The sequence below is a fragment of the Drosophila sechellia genome, chromosome 2R (assembly GCF_004382195.2).
Source record: "Drosophila sechellia strain sech25 chromosome 2R, ASM438219v1, whole genome shotgun sequence".
In the NCBI taxonomy this organism is placed as follows: domain Eukaryota; kingdom Metazoa; phylum Arthropoda; class Insecta; order Diptera; family Drosophilidae; genus Drosophila; species Drosophila sechellia.
Window position 1 is genome coordinate 11603783 of NC_045950.1, and position 22883 is coordinate 11626665.

Consider the following 22883-nt stretch of genomic DNA (forward strand, 5'->3'; position numbering starts at 1 on the left):
AATAAGAGCTTCGTTAATTAAGCTTACACAAAACTAAAGTAATGTAAACAAGGTCTTTCAATTATTTTAATTATTGATAGATAGTTAACTAACATATAAATTTGTTAGTTCCTAGATATTATTTTACTTTATTTTAGTCATTAAGATTTTATTTCTTGTTTCACTTATGGTTAAAATCAACCCTCAGATTATCTTATATTAATTTAATGTGGTAATATATCGGCTTCTTCCGTTGTATATTCCTGTAATTTATTTTGACCCTGTTGGAAAATAACCGTTCCCTGGTGGAATCATTCCATTTGCAATTGCATTTTAAGTGGCACTTCCTGTTTTGCAATGCTGATTTTCAGTACAGTAAAACCAATTTTGTGCCAAAAAACTGAAGTTGGGTCGCATAAATTTGCTATTTGATCAGTTGGGTTTTACTTTTTCCGTAAAATATATTGATAGACGAATAAAAAAGGTACTAATGGAAAATGAAGAAGAAAAATGTAGTTCCTTCTGTTTTCTAGTTTCGCATAAGCAAGGATCCACTGCCTCATAAAGGGAGTGACTTTCAACTCGGAAGAACGCCTCCCCATCATCGCGGAGTCAATGAACGCGATCGATCGGCGTGAAAAACGAGAACTCAAGACCGGCAATTTGAGCCCGCCCTAGTGACGTATACGTGTGAATTAAAAAAAAATGAGCCGATAGCAAATGCAGGCCGTTCCGATTCCCAAAAATAAACAAAGCGAAAAGCAGTTTCGCTTTCATTGCTCGGTTTGTTTTCATTCGTATCTCAGTTTTTGTTGCTGTTTTTTATTTTTTTTTAACTTAATACCCGCTTGATACCTGTTCACGTGCGTTTTGGGCGCTCACGGAGTTTATAAAGGTTTGGAATCGCCGCAAAGGGTCACAGTATCTGCGAAAGACGCGAAGCTGCGAGTGTCGCGCTAAATAAAAAAACACAGCTTAAAAAATAGTTTCGATTATTTCGAATATTACAAAAATAAATAAACAAGCCAAAAAAAAAAAGTGGCAAACGAAAATTGTTTGGAATACGAGCGAGTGCCAAGGACAGTTCTATATTGATTGGATTATTGTTTGAAATGTAGGTCACTTTGGTTAGTTGCAGATCCCGGATTGGAATCGATCCTTGACCCCCAAACGCGACCATAAGCAGGCAGTGTCAAAATATAAATCACCATTTTTCCTACGGCCATTCCATTAAAAACCAGCATGCAGCAAACATGGCAAAACCAGAGCCAGTTCGCGAATATTTGTTACAAAACCCATCGTTTGTCCAATAAAAAAGAGGGGAAAAAGAAACCAAACTGGGCGATCGGGATCCGCAAAGTTAAGGTGAAGGTTCATTTGCATAGGCAAAATCGGAAAATAATATAATAGTGGATGCGAAGCCAAGCGCAGATTTACGATTTACCCTTGAAATGGTTTCATCCAAAAGCCATTAACTGTCATAAAATGCAAACTGGCTATCTGGGGACTTACAACTGCGAATCTCGACGACGTCTTCGAGAGCAAAGAAAACATTGGCCATATTATATTTATATTTTCGATCTTTTTTTGGCCCACGCCTGCTGACAAATTGGCAAATCGCCTGGGGGAGACTTATTCTCGAATTTCTACCTCAATCAGCCAATGCAAACAACGTTTTATTTGGAATGAGTACTTTGGGCAAATAACAATAAGATGACATGCGCGTGGTTAAACTTAATGTATGCAAGTGAGTTCTGGAGACACCAGCAGCCGAAATGATCGTAACAATATGTACCAGGCCATAGTCGTTGACCTCTGCAGACATTTAGTGGTAATAACACTGAACTTGGTGGCTTCAATAGTTGGCAATTGAGTTTCCATGATTCGGCGCGCAAGTGACAAGTTGGACTGATTTTCGCCTCGGGCATCCGTAAACCTTCGGGTGACTGTTCATTGTAGATACTGTATCTCACGAATTTCTCGTGAATCGAACTAATCCGATACATTGGAGCTGACATTGAGACGCACTTACCGTTCGGATGCGGCTAATTGATATTTAGAGTCTTCCACTTGGATTCTGCGATTTTCCTTTTTTAACACTTTTAATGTAAAGAATATCAATTTCACATTAAATATTTACATATTTCTAAAGAAAGTTCTAGATATAAGAAAACCTATATATTTTCTTAATATTTCTGAACGAAATACGCATCTTAAGCCCATTAAAGCTATGAATCTGGAATAAATCACGCATTCTTTGGATAGCTATTTCCATAAGATACATTCGTTGTCACCTGCGTGATCAATTTGAACAAACAGTGAAAGTTGGTTTCTTCAAAGATGCTGATTTTAAAGAAGGTTAGATATTAGGAAATAAATTGATTGGGATCTTAAAGGGTTAACTAACTTCAAAGACATCATTACTTCGTTACGCGTCTCGTAAATCTTTTCCGGCAGGAAGTAGACGTATCTTAAGGTCCAACTCGGTTTTTGGTTTTCGTAACTCGAGTGCGTTCGTATTGATGGGTCAACAATTAAACGCCTCTTATTTTTTCCAGCTGCCGCTTCGTTAGCGGTTCCTCGGCATGGAAAAGCACTGGAGATCGGTTTTGATCATCAGCATCTGGATTTTAGTGGCGAATGCAGCCGTGAATGAGTCCACTTTGCGACGGCATCGCTACGAATACGGATTTCTCAATGGCAGCCTGGAGTTGTCCACAGATGTTATCTCCACGGATATTCGAGAAAAAGAAGGAGCTGCCATCCAATCCCCGCATGAACCCCATCTCACCAGGAGCTCTGTCATCTTTGGACTTACCAAAATGGCCAACGAGAGCAATGTGAGTCCCAGCTGCCACGCCCACTTGAAGCAAGTGCAGCGGGGAATCCTCAGTAGGCAACCATGGGCGATGAAGGGTGAGTGACTGGAGCTATTAGTTGATATATTAATATATATTAAATTCCGAATATCTTTAGTTTTAGATGCGTCGGGAACCAAGCCATCTGGCTTCGTGTTCGGCCAGAACTACTGGCTGGGCAGTCGGGATGGATGTGAAGGTGTCCGGCGGCCCGTGGGCATAACCTTGTCGCGGAACTACGAGCGAGTGATGCACTACAGCATCCTCACGCAAACTGCTCCCTTTGGCATGGACTACCGGGTGATATACATGCGCCACCGCTCACCGTGGCAGGTGGAGATTAAGGTGATGTCCGAACAGGTGCTCCACATTGGGTTGTGCCTGCCCAGCTCCTGCAGCTCCGAGGAGGTGAAGCAGCTGGCCAGGTATTATGTGGCCGGAGATTCGTTCGCCGAGGATGATATGTTCGATATAAAGCCGGAGGTGCTCTACATGAAGGATCTCCAGCTGAGCGAACGCTTCTACCAGAGGCTGACCTTCCGTTTGGTGGTGGCCGCCATCCTGGTAACCGGTGCCTTAATGCTCTGCGCCCAACAAGTGCGGGTGGCCAAGAGGGCCGATGGGCCGGATCCGGGCCTGGCTCCGGTGGAATCGGAGTTGTGGCAGGCACTGGATACCCTCTTGAAGTGGCAGCCCTTTCAGAGTTTCGTGTCCTGTTTTGATGTGGCCAATAACTGGCGGAAGATCTCCGCCATGAGGGAGAACCAGCCAGGCGAGATTCCCATCATGAATGGTCTGCGATCGGTGTGTGCCATCTGGATCCTAATCTTCCATGTGGTGTGGTACATGTACTTCACTGTGCACAACAAAACGGTGCTGATATCCTATGCGGAGCAGGTTTTCTTCCAGTACGTCTCCACAGCTCCACTTCTAGTGGACGTCTTCTTTACCATCAGGTAAATATAACCATTCGATTATCTAAAGTATTTTGCTGATCCATTTGATAACACAAATTGTCTAGTGGCTTTTTGCAAACGTACAACTTCCTGAGAAATGAGCAGCAGCTGGACGCAGTGCGTCGCAATGGCCTATGGGGGAATGTGAAGCTCTTTGGCAAGCTGCTGTTCCATCGCTACCTGAGATTGGGTCCCCTCTACTTAGTGGTGATGGGCAGCGTGGACTTGGCCTTCGCCTACATTGGAGATGTTTCCGTTTTCCATATCAACGAGAGATTCGACGAGTTGTGCCCGCAGCACTGGTGGAGGAACCTGCTCTTCATCCAGAACCTCTTCGATCACCGCGAAATGTGTGCCAATTGGAGTTGGAGCCTCGCCTGCGACATGCAGTTCTTCCTGCTGGCAAACATCGTGCTCTTCATTTATGCCAAGTGAGTTTGGACTCAAAATCGCAAGGAAATATCATTATTTGGATTATATTTCTATCCAGGCATCCAAAGCTGGCCAAGGGAATTACACTGACTGGACTAATGGCCACGATTACGTGGTCCTACGGCATTGGAATCGCCAAGAAGTTCGAGTTCTCTTTCGACTCCACCTATGCGACTGGCACCCAGATATACACGAGTCCCTTTGTAAGAGTTTTGCCCTATATCGTGGGAGCCATAGCCGCGTGGTATTACCAGGAGCAGCGATTCCAAGTGAGTGAACTGAGTGAACGCCGGATATGCCGGTGGTGGCACTTCAGTCTCAAGGTGTTTGTGGGTTGCATTTACTCTACGGTGAAGCGGGATCTGGGTTACCTTATCACCATATCGCTATTTGTTCTGGGTCGCGCTCTGTTTTCCCTCACCATTTGCTGGATGATCGTGGGCAGTGCATCGGGTACTGGCGTTTGGTGGTCACGCCTGCTGGAGGCCAAGTTCTTTCAGCATCTGAACCGCCTGTCCTACGCCATATATCTATTGAATCCTCTCGTGATTGCCCTCGTTTACAGTCTCACCAGTACAAGCTCTGCAGTTGATCCCTTTCTGCTGGTAAGTTGCATTTTCATTTGATGTTGCTTTGTTATAATCTTGAGTTGTTTCTTTAGAGCGTCATCTGCTGCGGGTTTACGATGATCGTTTATCTGGCCTCCATCGCCTTTTCGCTGGCTTTTGAGCTGCCCTACAGCAATCTGTCCAATTTGCTGCTCAAGGGAAAACCAAAAACCTCATAAACTGTGATTACCTTTCATTGTTAGCATTACATCTAAGTCATTTATTAATATAAAGTTATGGTTATAACATAGTGTTATCTTTTATTGGAATTTTCGAATTTAGATATAATATTAAAAGAATAATATAATAGTAATATTGCTGTTGGAATTTTTGAATTTAGTAACATACGATACTTAATGAGTGTTGGCGCCATTGTTTTAAATTTTTTTGTGGATTCCATTGGATTCCACAACGCGTGGAGTTGATTAGGTTTGCAGCTTCGCTAACTAAAGAAATCCACACTTTTGGTTGCTTTCAAAGTAGTTAAAGGTAGTTTTGGTTGTTTTAAGTTGAAAACTGGTATTGTTAACCAGCTGACTAACTTTCCCAGTGCAGAAAAATGAAACATTTGGAGAATATATTTAAACGAACAACCCACCGAAGTGCGAGGAAGTGTGACCTGCTTATGTAAAAGTGATTTAGAAAGCGAGCTTTTCCGCTAATTTTTCCAACGCTTAAAGTATTTTTTATGAAAGAACCGACAGACCCACTGACAGCGTCTAAAAAAAAAGATCTTGTCCAAAATATATTGATTAGTACCACTGCCATTCCGCGGTCTGCCAAACGAAGCCGTTAAACAGTTTACCCAGACCCGGACCCAGATCGAAATGCCCAAGGAAGAAGCGGAGCCATCGGCGATTGGTCTTGCGGTGGCCGACAAGCAGAACGATGTGCCAACCGCGGAAAACGCGAATCACAAGGAAAGCGATGCATACGCCTCCGCCTCTGCCAGCGCCAGTAGCGCCTCGACCACGCCCCCTCCCGCCCAGGAAGACGCCGAGGAGGCGGAGCTGCTGGAGCGGATGCGCGGCGATGCAGTCGGCAACACCATGTACAGCAGTCGGTTCATCCTGAAAACGGTGATGAGGGTGGGGGATTTGCTGCGGCACTCAACACTCGATCAGCAACTGGAGGATGACCTGTGCAAAGTATGGGATATGTCGGTGTCCCCCGATGTGGTTACACTGCTGCTGGAGAACGGCGCAATTGATCCGATCATGTACACTCTGGTGGCGGGCTGTGAAGATTTGCGGCTCTACGAGATTCTTATCGGACTGCTGGGAAACATGTGCGCCCAGGTGGAGTGCGCCGAGCTATTGGCCAGTGACCGCTACACGTTGGAAACCCTGTTCAAGATGACATACTGCATGGACACCGCCATGTTGATACAGCTAATGCGACTCTTTCAGTACATTATGGCCCATGTGCTTAGCGGCAAGGAGAAGTTCGCTGTGAACTGGTACATCTGCTTTGCCGCCTTTGAGAACTCCGCGCAAAACCTGGGCAGGATATTGCAACTGTCTGTTAGCGATGAACTGCTAGTAGCTGCACTGAAGGCCACAAATGCTGTGCTGGCCAGTTGCGCCTTGGTGGAGGAGGAAAACGCAAACTCCACCTTGAATCTCAAGCCTTTTGCGAAGGTCTTCCTAGTGCCAGAACTCTGCGATGGGGTCAATAGCGCGTTTCTGCGACTCATGCGCGATGATCAGGCAAAGCTGACCGACGAGGAAGCTGGCGAGGACAACGAAGATGTAGAAGTGCCAGCGGCCCAGGACAGTGATGAAGATGCCGACGTTGGTTACGACTCGTGCGGACCGAAAATAACCTGTGATGTGGAGATCATACAAACCTACCTCAATATATGCACCATTCTGGTCCAACTGCCAGAGGCGCAAGCCTCTATGGATGTGTATGCACCCAGTATAGTCAGTTGTCTGGCGCGAATACTGCAGTTTTTGCAGCAGCCTCTGCAACTCATTCCATTAGGCGAACGCCAGGAGGAGTATCTCGAGGATCTGGCGCACATTTGGAGTGTTAGTTTGGAAAATATACTCAATATTCGACGTTCTATTTAAATATTTATTTTTGCAGCGCCTGAAGTACTTCTATCACAAGGAGGCCTTCTTAAATCTTTTGGAATTGTGGTATAGACTTAAACAGCACATTGACAACTACACGGGGGGAAGTGATCCCGACGTCAATGAATTCGAAGAGGACGAAGAGGAGGAGGATGACGCTCCAAAGGAGCAGTATGTGGAGAACGCCTTGAAGTTGCTGCGCCTGTTGGCATGTATGGTGATAAAAGCGGAAAACTCGGATCTCCAAGAGATTGGCGATGAAAAAGTGCAGCTGTTTGTGTCTGCACTCAAAGCCGGAAAGGAAGAAGCCATTTTCTCAAGGGCACTCGAATGCGTGAACGATAAAGTGGCTAAGAAGTCGGGCCAAGCCTAAACAACATGTCCCCATGATGGATGAAGCAAAAATGACTGAGATTGTAGCTTGCAGCACAATATATTCTTAACTTAGTTAGTCTCTGTCTTTAGCTATGGTAAATCGTCTAAGGTACCGGTAGCCTTCAATTTATTACGCATCATATCGCTCCATGACTGTTTTCCCAGGCGCACGCCCTTGTCGCCTGTGCTGCTTACTTCCAGTCGATTTGTATTTGGATTGCTTAGCACGAATTTGTTCTTGCTCTCGTTGAGAGCATGGGCTACGTGCTCCAGTTCCTTTTCCAATTTCACTTCGGGGGCTGTTACCTCGATGTGAAGATTCTGCTCTATGGCTTGGGAAATGTGTATGATAGCCTCTTCTAACAAGTTCTCGGCGTCGATTTTGTTGTTCCCCACTAGCTCAGAGAGTTGGACATTTAAGTTGCCTCCTTTTGTAGTTATTTGAAGATTGCCATGTACTCCAGCTGAAATTGAAAGTTATTAGCATAATGGTTTCATTCTTCCTTATTTCGCCTACTCATATTGAGATCCGATGACTGATGGACGTGCACTTGGCTGCATTTGTGGACATTCTTGAGCTCCAGACGCCCAGTTTGTGTCTGAAACTTTGACTTTTCCACATAGCAACAATCAGTTACAATACCGCCAGCTTTGGTGGAACAATTCAAGCTGTCTCCTTGTAACTTATCCATCGCAATGTTCTGAAAAGGATATATAAAGGTTTAAAACCAGATCAGATTGATAGTAAACTTTTTCTCACCCCATTATGTGACTCTATTTGGGTAATCTTGCCCAGCAATGTGCCTTGGCAATTGATGTTACCATTTTCACTGTACAAGTTTATATGGGTGGCCTTGATGTTTTTGGTAAGGATGCCTTCCTTTGCCTTGACTTGCAGCAGTTCACTCTGTATGCCTTCCACTCGCACACTACCTTTTGCGTCCACAGAGATATCGGAACGCACGGGTATTTGCAGATGGCATTCAAGCTTTGTGGGCTGCTCCGCGAGTTGCTTAACCACCACATTGACCACCTTGTCCTCATCGGTTACCTTCACATCGAGCGAGACATTCGAGTTCTTGACTTGGCCGCCCACAAGTTGGGCGATAAACACATCCCCGTTGGTATACTGATGCACATCCGCGGGCTGGATGCGCAGGAAAACATCGGACTTCACGTTGATCCTGGCAAAGGGGTTTACATAATGAAGGATCTCCTGATGGACCATACGCATGCTCACGGCCGTGGCTGGTTTGATGTGGACTCGCGACTTCTTCGCGTATTGGCGTAGATGCGGCAACCACGAGCGTTGCAGAAGCATTATAAATACAATAAAGAAATGCAATTTATTAGTTTTGTTTACTTTTAAATGCAAAATCAGCTGTGGCTACGTATTTTGCAGTACTGTATATAAGCGCACTACCCAGCACCAACTGGTTATCGATTGGCTACGGGCAGTAGCCAACACTGTCATCCGTCATTTTCCAGTTGGAGTTTTTCAGTGTGCTGCGACGGTTGCAGTTTTCTTGATACGCAGTTGAAAATTGTTTAGTCCAGCCAATTACCATCCGAAAAAAAACAGCAAAATGTCCGGAAAAGATAGGTTACCGATTTTCCCGTCCCGTGGTGCCCAGATGTTGATGAAGGCCCGTCTGGCTGGAGCCCAGAAAGGTCACGGTCTGCTCAAGAAGAAGGCGGATGCCCTGCAGATGCGATTCCGTTTGATTCTGGGCAAAATCATCGAGACCAAGACCCTGATGGGTGATGTTATGAAAGAGGCAGCCTTCTCGCTGGCGGAGGCCAAATTCACGTCTGGCGACATTAACCAGGTGGTGCTGCAGAACGTCACCAAGGCCCAGATCAAGATCCGCACCAAGAAGGACAACGTGGCTGGTGTCACACTGCCCGTTTTCGAGTCCTACCAGGACGGATCCGACACCTACGAACTGGCGGGTCTAGCCCGTGGTGGTCAGCAGCTGGCCAAGCTGAAGAAGAACTACCAGAGCGCCGTTAAACTGCTCGTGGAGCTGGCCTCGCTGCAGACCTCATTCGTCACCCTGGACGAGGTGATCAAGATCACCAACCGTCGTGTGAACGCCATTGAGCATGTGATCATCCCCCGAATCGATAGGACTTTGGCCTACATCATCTCGGAGCTGGACGAGCTCGAGCGTGAGGAGTTCTACCGGCTGAAGAAGATCCAGGACAAGAAGCGCGAGGCTCGCGTTAAGGCCGACGCCAAGAAGGCGGAGTTGCTGCAGCAGGGCATCGATGTGCGCCAGCAGGCCAATATCCTGGATGAGGGCGATGACGACGTGCTGTTCTAAGTATTACCTTGGATGTGTTAATTCCAGCAATATTATTGTTAAACTATTTTCTGTTCTGTATCCGTTTCCATATTGTAATTCGCAAAGGGCAAGCCACAAACTTAATTGTACCTATGTAGCAAAAGTGTGTAGACTATTCCAATAAGCAGAAAAGTATGTATTCCATTTTTGTAGTGTAGTGTAAGCTGCGCAAATCATGCATTAAAGTCTTGTTGTATCATACGATGTGCATTCTGTGTAATAATTAAGTGGCAAAAGGGAATTTTCATTGTAAAAAGGGTCATCTGACTTGTTTTATACAATAGCAAAAGCAACAAAAACAATAGCACAGTCACATGACAGCAAACATATGTCTGATTGGAAGCAGTGTTGGACAGCGCGCTCAGGTGTTTCGCTTGCATTGGATCAGCTGTTTGCGTGGCTCTTTCTGTGCTCACACGCTTTTTAGCCGAAATTATTTATATTTTTGTGAAACAATGACCGAGTTCCAGGCCGTAGTTTTTGCCGCTGGGCGTGGCACTCGTCTACCCGAGGTCTTGGGGGATGCCCCCAAATGCCTGCTGCCGGTGGGTCCATATCCCCTGATTTGGTATCCCTTAAATCTGCTGCAACAACACAACTTTTCAGGTAATTCGGATAGTCTGAATTAAAAACCCGGTTTTAATTGAAAAATATTCCAGAGGTCATCGTTGTGGTACTGGAGCAAGAAAAACTAGAAATCCAATCTGCTCTGGAAAACACTCCCTTAAAGCTGAGACTGGACTATGCCACGATTCCTAGTGACGGGGATTTCGGAACTGCCGACAGTCTGCGCTACATATACGATAAGATCAAGTCGGACTTTCTGGTGGTCAGCTGTGACCTGGTCAGCAATGTCAGCCTATATCCGCTGATCAACAAGTTTCGGGAACATGATGCCGCCCTTGCAATGCTCCTATTTCCCAGCGGATTTGAGTCGGACGTGGTTATGCCCGGTCCTAAAAGCAAGCACAAACCGGAAAGGGATTTGATTGGCATCCATTCGGCCACTCAGAGATTGGCTTTCGTGTCCGCCGCCAGTGACTGCGAGGAAACACTCAACATCCAGCGACATCTGCTCAAGAACCGCGGAAGGTTGGATGTATACAGCCGACTAGTGGATGCTCATGTTTATGTGCTGAAAAAATGGGTTATCGATTATCTACGAAGGGTTAGTTTTAATATGTCCCTATAGTAAAATGTTTTCTAATATTCAATCATTGCAGAAGGAGAATATATCAACTTTTAAGGGCGAGTTTCTGCCGCATTTGATAAAGAAGCAGCACTCCAAACGACCTCCTAAAACGGTGCAGGACACCACATCTGAAGTGGGAGTGGTCACCAAGAATGAGGATCATGTTTTGCATGTGAGTAGAACATTTCTACTTGGTATTAACAGCTTAACTTTAGTAATTTATATCCCGTAAAAAATACCATCTAAAATCCTATTTTGTTTTTAACTTTCAGTATGTAGGCCACACCATTTTGGACCAGAAGATCACGCAGACTTCACTGTTTAACCAATCTCTATCCCAAGCCCCCTACCATGGCGATGTTGTGCGTTGCTACGGCATTCAGGCGCCCAAAGATGCCATCGGTGTGCGGGTGAACAACACTTTGAGCTTCTTGGCCATCAATCGCAAGTTAGCCAGCATCTGGAACAATCTGTGTGGCGAAAAGCACCCACTGATCTCTCCCGGAGCCGTGGTAAAATCAACCCAAACAAAGGAGATCATAGCGGCCGACAATGCCAAGTTGTCCGAAAAAACCTCACTGAACTTTAGCGTTTTCGGACCCAACTGCATCATCAGTCCCAAAAACATTGTCGCCAACTCGCTTATAATGTCCAATGCGATTGTGGAGGAGGGCTGCAACATCGACAACTGCATAATTGGACACCGAGCACAGGTGAAGAGCGGATCCGTCCTAAAGAACTGCATAATTGGACCCAACTACGTAGTAGAGGAGGGCACTCACAGCCAGGCAGTGCATCTGTCCAACGCAGATCAGTTCATGGAGATAGATATACAGTGAGCGGCTAACTTAATGTGGCTTCCTTTATTAACGAATTGAGTTAGAAGGCGGATTCTTCTAGCAGGACATTAAATATTACAAATAGGTACACAAAACTCGCGCAAGGATTTTCGGGCCTGACAGAGAGCTGGGGCGAGAGCTTAAAGCTATTTAGACGGGGAATATACACGAGAGGTGGATCCGAGGGAACGACAAGACTGTTTACTGCTCACTCCACTGCAATCCTCCTTACTTCCTCCGTTCGTAGAGGTACTCATCCTCGTAATACCTCGGCGTTGTGGCAATGAACACCTGCGGCCGGCGCTGCTGCAGCGATATGTTGATCTCCTCGGGCGTGCGGAAGACCTGCTGTTGCTGCTGCTGTAAGTGCTGCAGCTGGGGAGCGGCGGTGAAGAATCGGTACGGCGCGGGCGTCACGGTCGGCGCCAACGTCTGTGGCCTTTGCTGGTGCAGCTGCAATTGGGGCTGGTGCAGCTGATGCAACTGCAACTGGGGCTGGACTGTGGTCGCTGGCTGTGGCTTCCGGTAGGCCAGGGTAGTCGGCTGAGGTTGCGGCTGGTGGCGGATCTGCGTCACCACTTGTGGTTGCGGCTGAGCCTGCTGTTGATGGTGCTGGTGCTGCTGTGGCTGCTGGTACTGTACCCTCACTTGGGGCTGCTGCTGCTGCGGCTGCTGGTAGGCCACCACTTGGCGATGTTGCTGCTGGGGCTGTTGGTGTTGCTGCTGGTGATGTTGTATGCGTGGCCTTGGGGCGGCGGGCAACTGCTCCTCCTCGTCATCGTAACGCTCATGTTCGTAGTAGTTCTCCGGGAAGTAACGCTCCGAGTAGCGAAGCGTCACATTTGGCTTGCTCTGGTGCTCCTGAAGATTGATGGGCTTGTACAGGTAGTCGTTTACAATATGGTACTTGGAGGACTGCTTGCAGATGTTGTCGTGGGAGGGCGGCATGCAGATGAGATGGATCTGGTGGAAGGTGAAACCCTCAGGGCAGATCCACGAGTGCTTCTGGCTCTCTTGGCAGTAGTGGAACACTTCGCAGCTCAGCGACTCGTCGGCATAGTATCTGTGATTAAATATTAGCTTAAGTTTGGTGTAATTGAATATTTTCTGACGATTGTACCCACCCAGAGTTTCTGTCCGTGCAGCTGAAAGAGGACTTGCTCAACAGGGTGGATAGACGATCGGGCTCCTCCACTTCTTCCTCCTCCTCCTCGCTCTCTTCGCTGAGGGGCTTCTTCAGCTGTCCCTGGATCTTCAGGTAGTTGCTTTGTTGCTTGGCATTTCGGTTGGCGTACACCGGACGCGGTGCCTCCTCCTGATCCTCCTCGCTGTACTCGTACAGCTGGCGTTGCTGCTGCGGCTGCTGTCGGTAGGCCAGATGCGTCTGGGCCTGCGTCTCGAAGTCGTCTAGCTCCTCCTCGCCTCCGCTGGAGTTGACGTCCAGCGATCGTGCCTTAAATCCCTTGGGCTTGGCGGTGGTGGCCGTGGCCGACGGTGATCCGGTGGATGCACCCTCCACGCAGCAGGCCCACAGGCCGGTGGACACAGCCAGGACTAGAAGAACGGCTGACGGGGTGCTGCAATGGATGCAATGGCCATCATTTGATGAGTCAGGCTGCTTTATGATATGGGAAACTCTGTGGCAACCAGACAATCAACCAACAAAAACGCGGGAAAATATTTCTGCGAACCTTTTCGCGAAGATGCCGCCAAATTGCAGCCAAAGAAGGCAGCATCATCGGAGATCGTCATTGGCATCGGCATCGGCAGCCCAGCGACCAGTTATGCAAGAGACCAGAGACCATACCATACCAGACCAGACAGGCCAGAAAACTTGTTATAGGCAACACGGCAAGTCCCCCAAGATCGAAACGGGCCACAGAGTTCGCTGCATGGAGATGCAACTGCGGCTGGGAAGGCAAGGAAAGCTGGGCGCTGGGAATCACTGATCAAGGCATACGCTTGTTACCCCAGCCTACCAATATCCAAAACCAAAATAAAATGTTAACTTGGAAATGGTATGGGAAATTGAAGTGTGATTTTCAAAAGATAAAATTCAATTCGTCACTTGACCGTGAATTAGTTACTAGTAGACATTATTGTACTGCATTTGTTCATTAAAACCAAGTCATGTGTTAATCAACATATTAAGTGAGTAAGTTAAAGAATAAGTTAAGATATATTCTAGATACGACTTTCTATTTGAAATAGAAAACGTGAGGTCTGTATCATGTCAATCTAAGATAATCTTATATATGTACTGGTTTGCTGCTTGAATCTAATAGCTGATATACCCCGAGACCAGTGAGTATGAGGAGGATGCTCAGCTTGCGGCGGGTTCAATTTGAACGCCATTTACCCGAGACCCACTCGCTGACTCGACTTGGCTGAATGTCAACTGCTGTTCATACGCATGATATGTACCCCCGTCGCGGGGCGAATGGGATTGGAATTCCTGGCCTGGAAACCAACGGTCCGATCCGGCGGTGCTGCCGGCCAGTCCAATTAACCAATGTTACGTGCCTGCATCTAATTGGGGCCATAACGTCAAAGCCCGAGTAAGAGTTGCAAATAGTTGGGCAAGGTGAAATATGCGAGAGAATTGTAATAAAAGCAATAGCAAAAGCAAAAGTCGGTCCGGACTTTTACTTTTCACGCCAAACGAGTGTCCGGCTGCTAGTGACTTTGAACCCGAGTACGCGGTGGACTCCATTGATTTGGGCCAGGCCAATAAATCTGGAGAGCGTCTTATGCAAGTATCGAAATTTCCAGCTGGCAATTTGTCAGCCACTCGCTTGGCAGCTGCGAGTTGCTAGTTGCAAGTTGGAAGTTGCACCTTTGAACTTTAGGAGCTGGCTGAGAGTGCCACTGTTGCCTGTTGCATTGTCACTGTCAGCGAACCTTTTGCGCAACCTCCATGGGAATCCGGGGAATCTGCCCCAAGGAATTGCCTTCAGCGCCATCGCCACCTCCATCCCAATCCCAATTCCAATCCCGCCTGCAACACATGCAAATAGCTGTGCACATTCCAGCGCAGCCTGGAGTGCTCCACTTGCGGCACACAAGCACCACTTTCGCAGTCGCAATGGCCAGAGTGTCTGCCATAAATGGGGAATTGGTTGCATGTGTCGGGATCTGTCTCTGCTTTTGGTCCAGATGCAGACGTTATCGCACTGCAGTTACATCATGCATATATAGCTAAAGCATAGAGCACATAGCATATAGCATATGGCAGTGGAGCAGCCATGGAGGCGATGCGTTGATGTTGATGTTGATGGTTTTCGTCGACCCCAATCCCCTGGCCCGATTTGGACCCACTTCTGGAAACCACAAGACAGGCTGAGCCGTCGGTTTCGTTACACATTTGAGCTGAGTTGGTTTTTCTCTGTGAGCCACTGGGGTTTCTTGCGTATGGAACTCGGACTATATTTGCTTTTGATTTCCTTAAATGTTGGGTGTGAGTCATGTTAGGCGGACATTTTTGGGGTGACATAAGCGCCGGTCTAAGATTACGACATTTGGCAACCACCTGCATTTCGATAAGTGTGCTGGTTTTTCGGGAAAACGAGAGTGTAAATTTCTTGTATAACTCATATAACGAACGCATTTTCCGCGGGAGTTGGCAGAGAATTAAGAGCTAAGCCCACTTAGTGCCACAATCGCTTGGGCTGCCCGCTGTTTTTCCTTCATTACAATTTCAATTTCCATTTCCATTTCTCGACTCTTTAGCGTGTAATCGGTTCGAGTTTGTTGCCTAAGTCATTTGTTTTCACTTGCTGTAGTTGGTTTATTCGAGTGCTTAATTAAACACTGGCTCGTTAACACAAATCCCGATGCCATTAAACTGTGTGAAACATGAAAGCCCAAAAAAATAAACTACATTGCACTGCTTTAATTTTTTCCTTTTTTTCACTTTATCCATTATTTTGTTTTCTGCTTTTTGCTTGATACAAATTAAGAGCTGTTAATGTGCGTGCAGTTAGGGCGTTTGGTTTTTAATGTGCTGGATATTTACGTTTGGTTGATTTCGGGCATCTGGATAATGTGACTTTGTAATGGCTTGGCAATGGTTTTTATGTTCCACCGTTTTTCTCTTTTGTTCCTCTTTATGCTGCGGTAATTTTCACAAATCTGTGACCTTCACTCGGGATGTCTTAAGTGGGTGTGTTCGCTTGCTTGGCCTGATGACGGGCGAAATCGAACGAACCAAGGCAAAAGTGAATGAAATAAAATCAATTCGATGGCAATTTATTAATTGCGCCCCCCCAAATACACACACACCATCAAAACTGACCAGAAAATCGAAAGCAATTACACCCGGGGGGCGACAAGGCAGTGGGCGTGGCTGGCAGCACGCTTGGGCAATTGCGCATATCTGTGCGTCGCTGTAATTCCAAACGTTGATATATTGCGTATACGCCACATGCGTCGCAGTGCGTGCATTTGATACAATTGCCGCTCATATTTGCAGTCACTTATATAATGGACAGAGCATGAGTAATCCACACGACTTGACTTTTAGAAAGGACCAGCTTTGTGATGCAATCTGTCACGGAGATTGGATCTCCCCATGTCCAGCAGGCGTGACCGTTCCGAGTCCTAATCGATTAATCTACTCTCGGACATTCGATTGCCACAAAGCAAACATAAATTGAAGCCATAAGATCAAGAGATTGGGTAATATGTAAAGGAGAAAAGTAACATGAAAATCAAATCTCTTTGCCGTGATAATGAAATACTATTTGGAAAAATCTCAGGAGTTTTTGTGCATTCTAGAAACAGGACCCAAAAATCATTATTTTTGAAAACTAATTCTTCAGCTATAACAATATTTAAAAAATATAGTAACAGAGATCTTCGAGATAAGTTGTTCATGTTCAAAATGTTAAAGCATTTAAGAACCTCGATAATTCTATACTTCATTTAAATCCTTCTAATACCATGTTTTCCAGTAAAAGGTCCTAACTTTTTTCCGTGTAACAAGTCATATAAATAAGTACAAGTATCCCCTTGTGTTTAAGCCAGCTGCCTCAATGAACTGTCGGCAAACAAAAGCGAAAACTCCCACGCCAAAAACACACACAGACAGAAATCCAACAGAAAGATATAGAAGAAAAAGTCAGACCAACTACGGCCTGGGCTTGGGTTTCTATCACAGTCTGTGTTACGTATGTCGCTGCTGGGTTTTGAAATCGCCCAAAAGAATATTTTGTGGTTGCCAAGCGGCCCAGAAAAATTGGGCCGAGAGAACCCCGGAGACCGAGACAATACCGAAAATGTTAATTATCGTTTGCAGCGACTGCAGCACGAATTTGTGGCCGCGAGGCAGGCCAAGTCCAGGTTCAGATCCAGGTTCGGACTATGATTCATATGCGCAGTGGGTGGCTATAGAACTTACTGCATGGCGATGGCTTCGATGGGTATCCCAATAATCCAAATAGTTTTGGCTCTGGATAACACACTGCACTCACTGGGGGGGAATCACTTTATGTTCGCGTGTTTGTCTATTGGCTTTTTTATATTTATCACTGTGTTGCACTGCTCGGCAGCTCGGCTCTTCTTCTATCTAATGCTGCTGCTAACGGTTCACTCGCCTGGCTCGAACAACAAAATGAATGACTTTCTTTGGCTTGTTTATGTTTTATACCAAAAAGTACCCCCACAGCCGAAGCCGCCCATTGAGAGGACTGGCCGAGAGAACAGCCACTTCTTTGGGTCTCTCTATGACTCGGGCTTCTCTCTTTGAGCCAAAGTCTTCGTTTCTCAACTCAAAAGACCGTGCACGTTGAGTGGAGTTTTCCTCTTTGAAGCCAAGTTCGTTCTCTAAGTCTTTTGACTTGCAGCATAAGAAATTTTTTATTTTAGTATCACAAATATTATGATCGTACATTATTTATACAATTAGTGCTACAATTTTAGAATATATTTAATATTATTAAATTACTCATCGAGTAATTCGATGTTGCTTTACTAATATAAAACATATACGACGACGAAAATCTTTACTGTGTCCGCTAACAGGGTTTTGGTTTTAGGCTTGCCCATTAGTCATAAACCAATTGATATTACTCATGCATTCAGATTTATATCTTGAGATCTGTAACTGTAGCTTGCAGTTTCGAAAAGGCCTTTGCACATTTGCATCCATCAGATACACCTAAGTGGCCGTCGAACGGGCAGATAGAAGCTGCTCAGATATAGTGTAATTAACATTTTCGCTGTTGATTTTCTCAGCCTTCGTTGCGCATTTAGCATGTTTGCTATTTTCAATACAATAACAACAAAACAGTTGCAGCAGCATCAGCATCAGCAGCAAATAAAAAAGTAATAAAAATCATTCGCGCCGGTTTCTTCAACGAGGCTGCGACTTCGACTGCGATGCTCCCACAACGAACTTCAGACCACAGAAACGAAACCTGTGCGGCAACTCATCCCATCTCATCTTAGCTCATCTGGTCTCGTCTCATCTCATGCGCCGAATGAAATGCTAAAAGCTAGCTGTTGCTCACCGACACACTCGGCCAACACACATGTCTGCATTTGTTTGGCTAATATGAATTAATTTACAATACTGCAAACGCCTACAAGTGAGGGGGAGGGTGTGGGGATGGTGATCGCCTCCGACTGTTGAACTTTTGCGTTTCTGTGCTGCACTTGTAACTGCAAATGTATCTGCCTCTCCATCTCCATCTCCGACTGCATCTGCATCTGAATCTGAGTCTGCTGCATCTGTATCTCTTTTCGGCGGACAGCGTTCAAGCATTTCAATTGCTTGGCGTTCAATGTCTGGACACTGACCGCTTGCATATAGCCGCAGATATCTGGCGTGTCTATATACGTATATATAAATGTATATCTATATATATATAAACGATTTGGCAATGCATGCAAAGAAGCGTAACGCAAAGAAAGTGCAGCAGCAGCTTGTTGTTATGATTGCCGCCGCTCGAATAAGAAAACTGAAAATGTTTGAAGCTTGCGATTTTCAGCCAGGTGATATAACAAGTTCACATAATTTGGTGGCTTTTCTTTTCTTTTTTTTCCACATTACATACTTCGACTGGCAATGCATCAGGAGCGACAAACAAATCAAGCAAACGTGCAAACAGCTCCACGATTCGGGGCATAATTGCAGTGGTGGCAGCTAATCAAAATTATTCCCAGGCGGGTGCCGCAATTATTAGGCATAATTAATAAATGTTTTGCCGGATTAGTCAGCGAAAGGGTAAACAAGTTGTACACAGAGAAATATCACTTCCACAGGTGGTAGTTCAATCATTTAAGCTGATGATTGATTGGTATTTAATGCGTTTATATAGATATTACATTTCGATTTTGATAAAGAATGCTATTTAAAATTGGATTTTAAAATTAAATAGGTTAGCCTAATGTATAGATAAATAGCATTATATGTTTGCTAAGTATTTTTTGGGTCGAAGGTATTTGCTTGCTGTTTAGAAAGGTCTTGCCAAGACGAACACCCGAAATGCACCTGTAACTGCAATGTCGCTGACTCCCAACAACGATTGTCCCCTAATAACACGGGTAAAAAATTCATTACACGAACTAACTGGCTAACTGGCCAACTGCTGGCCATTATGCAAAGTCCAAGTCCATTCCAAGCCCAAGCCCGAGCCCGATCCACTCCATGCCAAAGCCATTCCAAAGCGGCACGTTTCGAGGAAGTTGATTGTCACAAAGCCACTCATAATCATAACTGTGTTTGCTGCCCCATCAGCAACTACCACAACAATGGTTGTATGCCAGTAACAACGACAACCACGACGGTCAGGTTCATTGGGGGAAATTATAGACATTGCGGCCACTATAAAACTGGAAAAAATATTGTAAAACTCAAATCGCACTTGGGCAAGGCTGGCGAAAAGATTTTGGAAATTAGCCACTGCCTATTACCACTTACAAATGCGCTTTTGTCAGTTGGTCCGATTTTGTGGCTTCACTTGGGCACAACTAAAATTCGCGTTCAAATGGCGAAAAGGGGAAGACTAAATAAACATTTAAGAGCTCTTTAAAACATTTATACTCTTATTTTAACTTTCCTTAGTGCGGTTTTATTACAGGCATATAGTTTTTAAAGACCTTAGCATAATGCTTTTCAGTGCTGCCAGTTTAGTGCTGCAATTGAGAATTGAGCAGCGGACTTTGCCACCTAAAATGAAACTAAACCGAAATAACATAAAAAAAGGAAAGAAAGACAATAAAACGGTGGCGAAATGTTTTGCATGTGTCCATGGTCCACTCTTTTGTTTATTAACTAATTAGCCTCAATGCTTAATGCTCCACATATTTTCCAAGCGAGATGCCAGTGCGTTAGTTCGGGTTATGTCACCCGGTTTTCCCTCTTGCCAATCTCAAACTCTCAGTGCGGGATTTCTCAAGAACTGCGATGTATCTTGACGGTAAAAGCGAAAGTAACTCTGAGCTCGGAACGGATCCATTAGCGTTCTAATAGACACGTCACTCCAGAAGTTCAAGGTTACGCTCAAAGAGTGGCGAATCGAAATTAATTACATCGAAGTTGTTGTCTGGGCGTTGTTTGAGCACTCTATTCATGACTTTGGAAATTGGCAGTTTTAGATTAGCAGTTCGTTTGTGAATTAAACACACGAATGGATTGAGTAATTTGACTGAGTCTTTTAAGGAGTTGCTTTACTTTGGAACACAGAACAACTTAATTAATTATATTTAATATTCTTCCTCGAACTTTCATATATATATTATTAATATTTAACATGTTTAAAACTAGATTTAAATGTCAATTTCCATTGGCTTTCCTTTTTGCATTTTCCTTTGAAAGCTCTCCATAGAGCAATTAACATTCGACTCTGTTATAAAGTTTATGAGTGCTTCCTCTCGGGACTTTTGGGAGTTAATTGGCTCGCATTAGCCATGTGCTTAAAGTTATTTAATAGATGATTAAAGACCCAACAACTGACATCACCCGCCAGCATCAACGGGCAATCACACACCCACAATTAGCGGGCAGTCGGCTCCAAAAACCGTTGCGATTATTTCCCAGCACATTCACGGCGTCATTAAAGTTATAACCATCGTTTATGCCAAGTCCACAATGGCCAAGTATTAGACCATAAAGCCAAACTCCAAAGCCGGAACCCGTCCGCCAGATGATTTGTAAGTTTTTCAACTAGATTGTTTTGCCACTCGAAATCAGATCGTATCTGATCGGTGGAAGTTACGTGTTGATACCACGTCGCTGCATTTTCCGTTTTCGGTGCGGAAGTGACTGTGAACTTGACATTGGGGGGGCGTGCCCCGGAGCCAAAGAAATGCAAATTTCGATCGGTTCTCACAGCTCACATAAAAAAGTGAGATAGTAGAGCGGAAGGAAGTTAAATCGGAACTAAGTTTTAGCTAGCTTGCATAAACAACTTAAATGAAACAATCTTAAATGAATTATTAGTATAGTTCATTCATTCTCTGATAATTACAGCGGAGGATTATTGCAAATATTTTAAAGGTTTTACTTGCTAGTTTTTAAAATATAATCATATTTTATTATAACATTATTATTATAGCAAATAACAAAACATAGAAAGAGTTGCAATATATTATTCACATTAATGAGAAACTCAGCTTAGGTAAATCAATCAAAACGAAGCAACCTTACCGCCAGATTCGAAATGAACATATTTGGTTTTCGAGTGTCCGAGCTGGTGCGTAATTCAATCGAAATCAATTGCAATGCCTTCGCTAACAAATTACCAATCCACGCCAACCTCAGGCAACAAGTGGCAACAAAGGAACAACAATTGGAAATGGGTATTGATAAAAAAAAAAAAAACCCAACAGCCGAGCGCCAAAACCGAGCAAGCCAAATCCGCTTTTGTCCAATTGTTGCGCACTTGAAGCATGAAGCGTGCCCATGGAGCAGCCACCTGATGGCGGCTGTGGACCCCAGCTCCGACGGATGAGCTCCTCCGCCACGACCACCAACCAATTGGGCATGGCTGGCTGCATTGGCGGTCCCACGGAGCGCCACAAAAGAAATGCTGACGCGGTCTTGGACTTGGGAGGCTACATGGTCTACCCAGGTATTTTGATGGTGGGTGGGGGCTAACACTCTACTATGCTACGATTTGGAGCTGATTCGGCGGGACTGGCGGGCTCATTAATTTCGGTTCAAGGCATCGAAAGACTTTTTTTTTAACTTTACGCAAACTCGCTCGTTCCGTTGCCGATTTGTAACAATAAAATACTTGAAGTGCAGACGCGAGATAAAATTAAAACGAGCACACAAAAATAAGTTCGCAATTTTGTTACCATTTTCATTGTGTTGGGTGCAGCTGGGAGTCTCCGAGTGTCCGAGGGCAAGATCTACCCGGGCCAACTATTAATTATCACAATTCAGCAAAGTCTGTTTGTTTTCTGGCCGGACCGCCCTATAATTACCCGAGTGGTTCGCTTTAATTGCCTCAGATATATTAAATGGGTCAGTCGCAGTTGGGTTTTTTGTTTTTTCCTCATTTTTTTGGGTATCTTTGCTGCTGTGAACTTGAAAATTGAAATTGTGCGCTGAGCAGTAAAATACAATGCAAGGGTATACGGAGATCATGACTATGTTTTTGAGTTCAGAGGGTTTGGCATTTCAGTTTGGGTGGGAGTGTTCCGATTTTGCACGGCAAGTAGGTGGGTTCTGGACAACAAGCCTATTTCACCACTCTTGTTATCTGGGTTCCATTGTGTTAGTAAGTACTAGCTTTACTCTTTTTCAAGGTCTCGCAATCGAGGCGAGAATATTGCCGCTCTGGGATAAAGAATTTCCGACTTATGGGGGTTTTCATTCTGCGGTCTTAAAAGTCATTACCCCTAATCTGACTCCCAATTCCTAGAAATTTATTACTTTATATTCGCATGCTGATATTAACCAGGTACATAGACAAAGGACATATGTATATTTTCAATATATATATTTCTCAATTTGAAAGACTTCAAACAAGCCCTTAATATGCTTTATTATATGCTATAATATGCTATATTATCGCAAGAAAAATCGTGGCTTAAAGCCAAGAGTTGTCTTTTCCAAGGCAGATGCTACACTCCACGATCGGTTTTAACATTATATTACTATTATTATTTTGACCGATAAAGATGAAACTGTCGTTTAGGCAGATTGATTAGGGAAAGTTCTACTCGCAGCTACGACCTGGAGAATGTGTTTTCAGTTGGCTTTCCGCAC

At 44.9% G+C, this 22883-nt stretch overlaps 6 protein-coding genes across 7 annotated transcripts; 4 read left to right on the forward strand and 2 right to left on the reverse strand.

The window, feature by feature from the left end:
* The first annotated feature begins 895 nt into the window (after nt 1–895).
* LOC6609295 (nose resistant to fluoxetine protein 6) lies at nt 896–5079 on the forward strand. Of its 2 annotated transcripts, XM_032716312.1 has the most exons (6): nt 896–1093; nt 2538–2895; nt 2956–3793; nt 3859–4224; nt 4284–4830; nt 4887–5012. In XM_032716312.1, exons 2-6 carry the CDS (start codon nt 2565–2567, stop codon nt 5010–5012), a joined length of 2208 nt encoding a protein of 735 aa, XP_032572203.1. In that variant the 5' UTR covers nt 896–1093; nt 2538–2564. The 2 variants fall into 2 exon arrangements, with proteins under 2 accessions (XP_032572203.1, XP_002033985.1); XM_002033949.2 differs by lacking the exon at nt 896–1093 and having other exon boundaries at nt 2565–2895; nt 4887–5079.
* A 446-nt stretch (nt 5080–5525) lies between these two features.
* On the forward strand, nt 5526–7362 carry LOC6609296. Its single transcript, XM_002033950.2, has 2 exons — nt 5526–6866; nt 6925–7362. The coding sequence occupies exons 1-2, from the start codon at nt 5661–5663 to the stop codon at nt 7282–7284; spliced, it is 1566 nt and encodes a 521-aa protein (XP_002033986.1). The 5' UTR covers nt 5526–5660; the 3' UTR covers nt 7285–7362.
* LOC6609297 lies at nt 7326–8703 on the reverse strand. Its single transcript, XM_002033951.2, has 3 exons — nt 8047–8703; nt 7804–7987; nt 7326–7750 (listed from the first exon to the last, which is right to left on the reverse strand). The coding sequence occupies exons 1-3, from the start codon at nt 8605–8607 to the stop codon at nt 7377–7379; spliced, it is 1119 nt and encodes a 372-aa protein (XP_002033987.1). The 5' UTR covers nt 8608–8703; the 3' UTR covers nt 7326–7376.
* A 65-nt stretch (nt 8704–8768) lies between these two features.
* On the forward strand, nt 8769–9838 carry LOC6609298 (V-type proton ATPase subunit D 1). The gene has a single exon (XM_032714558.1). The coding sequence runs from the start codon at nt 8873–8875 to the stop codon at nt 9611–9613; it is 741 nt and encodes a 246-aa protein (XP_032570449.1). The 5' UTR covers nt 8769–8872; the 3' UTR covers nt 9614–9838.
* Nucleotides 9839–10012: 174 nt separating this feature from the next.
* LOC6609299 (translation initiation factor eIF-2B subunit gamma) lies at nt 10013–11760 on the forward strand. Its single transcript, XM_002033953.2, has 4 exons — nt 10013–10240; nt 10294–10802; nt 10858–10998; nt 11099–11760. Exons 1-4 carry the CDS (start codon nt 10090–10092, stop codon nt 11663–11665), a joined length of 1368 nt encoding a protein of 455 aa, XP_002033989.1. The 5' UTR covers nt 10013–10089; the 3' UTR covers nt 11666–11760.
* On the reverse strand, nt 11671–17286 carry LOC6609300 (putative cyclin-dependent serine/threonine-protein kinase DDB_G0272797/DDB_G0274007). The gene is made up of 3 exons (XM_032714557.1): nt 17064–17286; nt 12790–13242; nt 11671–12728 (listed from the first exon to the last, which is right to left on the reverse strand). The coding sequence occupies exons 1-3, from the start codon at nt 17066–17068 to the stop codon at nt 11894–11896; spliced, it is 1293 nt and encodes a 430-aa protein (XP_032570448.1). The 5' UTR covers nt 17069–17286; the 3' UTR covers nt 11671–11893.
* Between the last annotated feature and the right edge of the window lie 5597 nt (nt 17287–22883).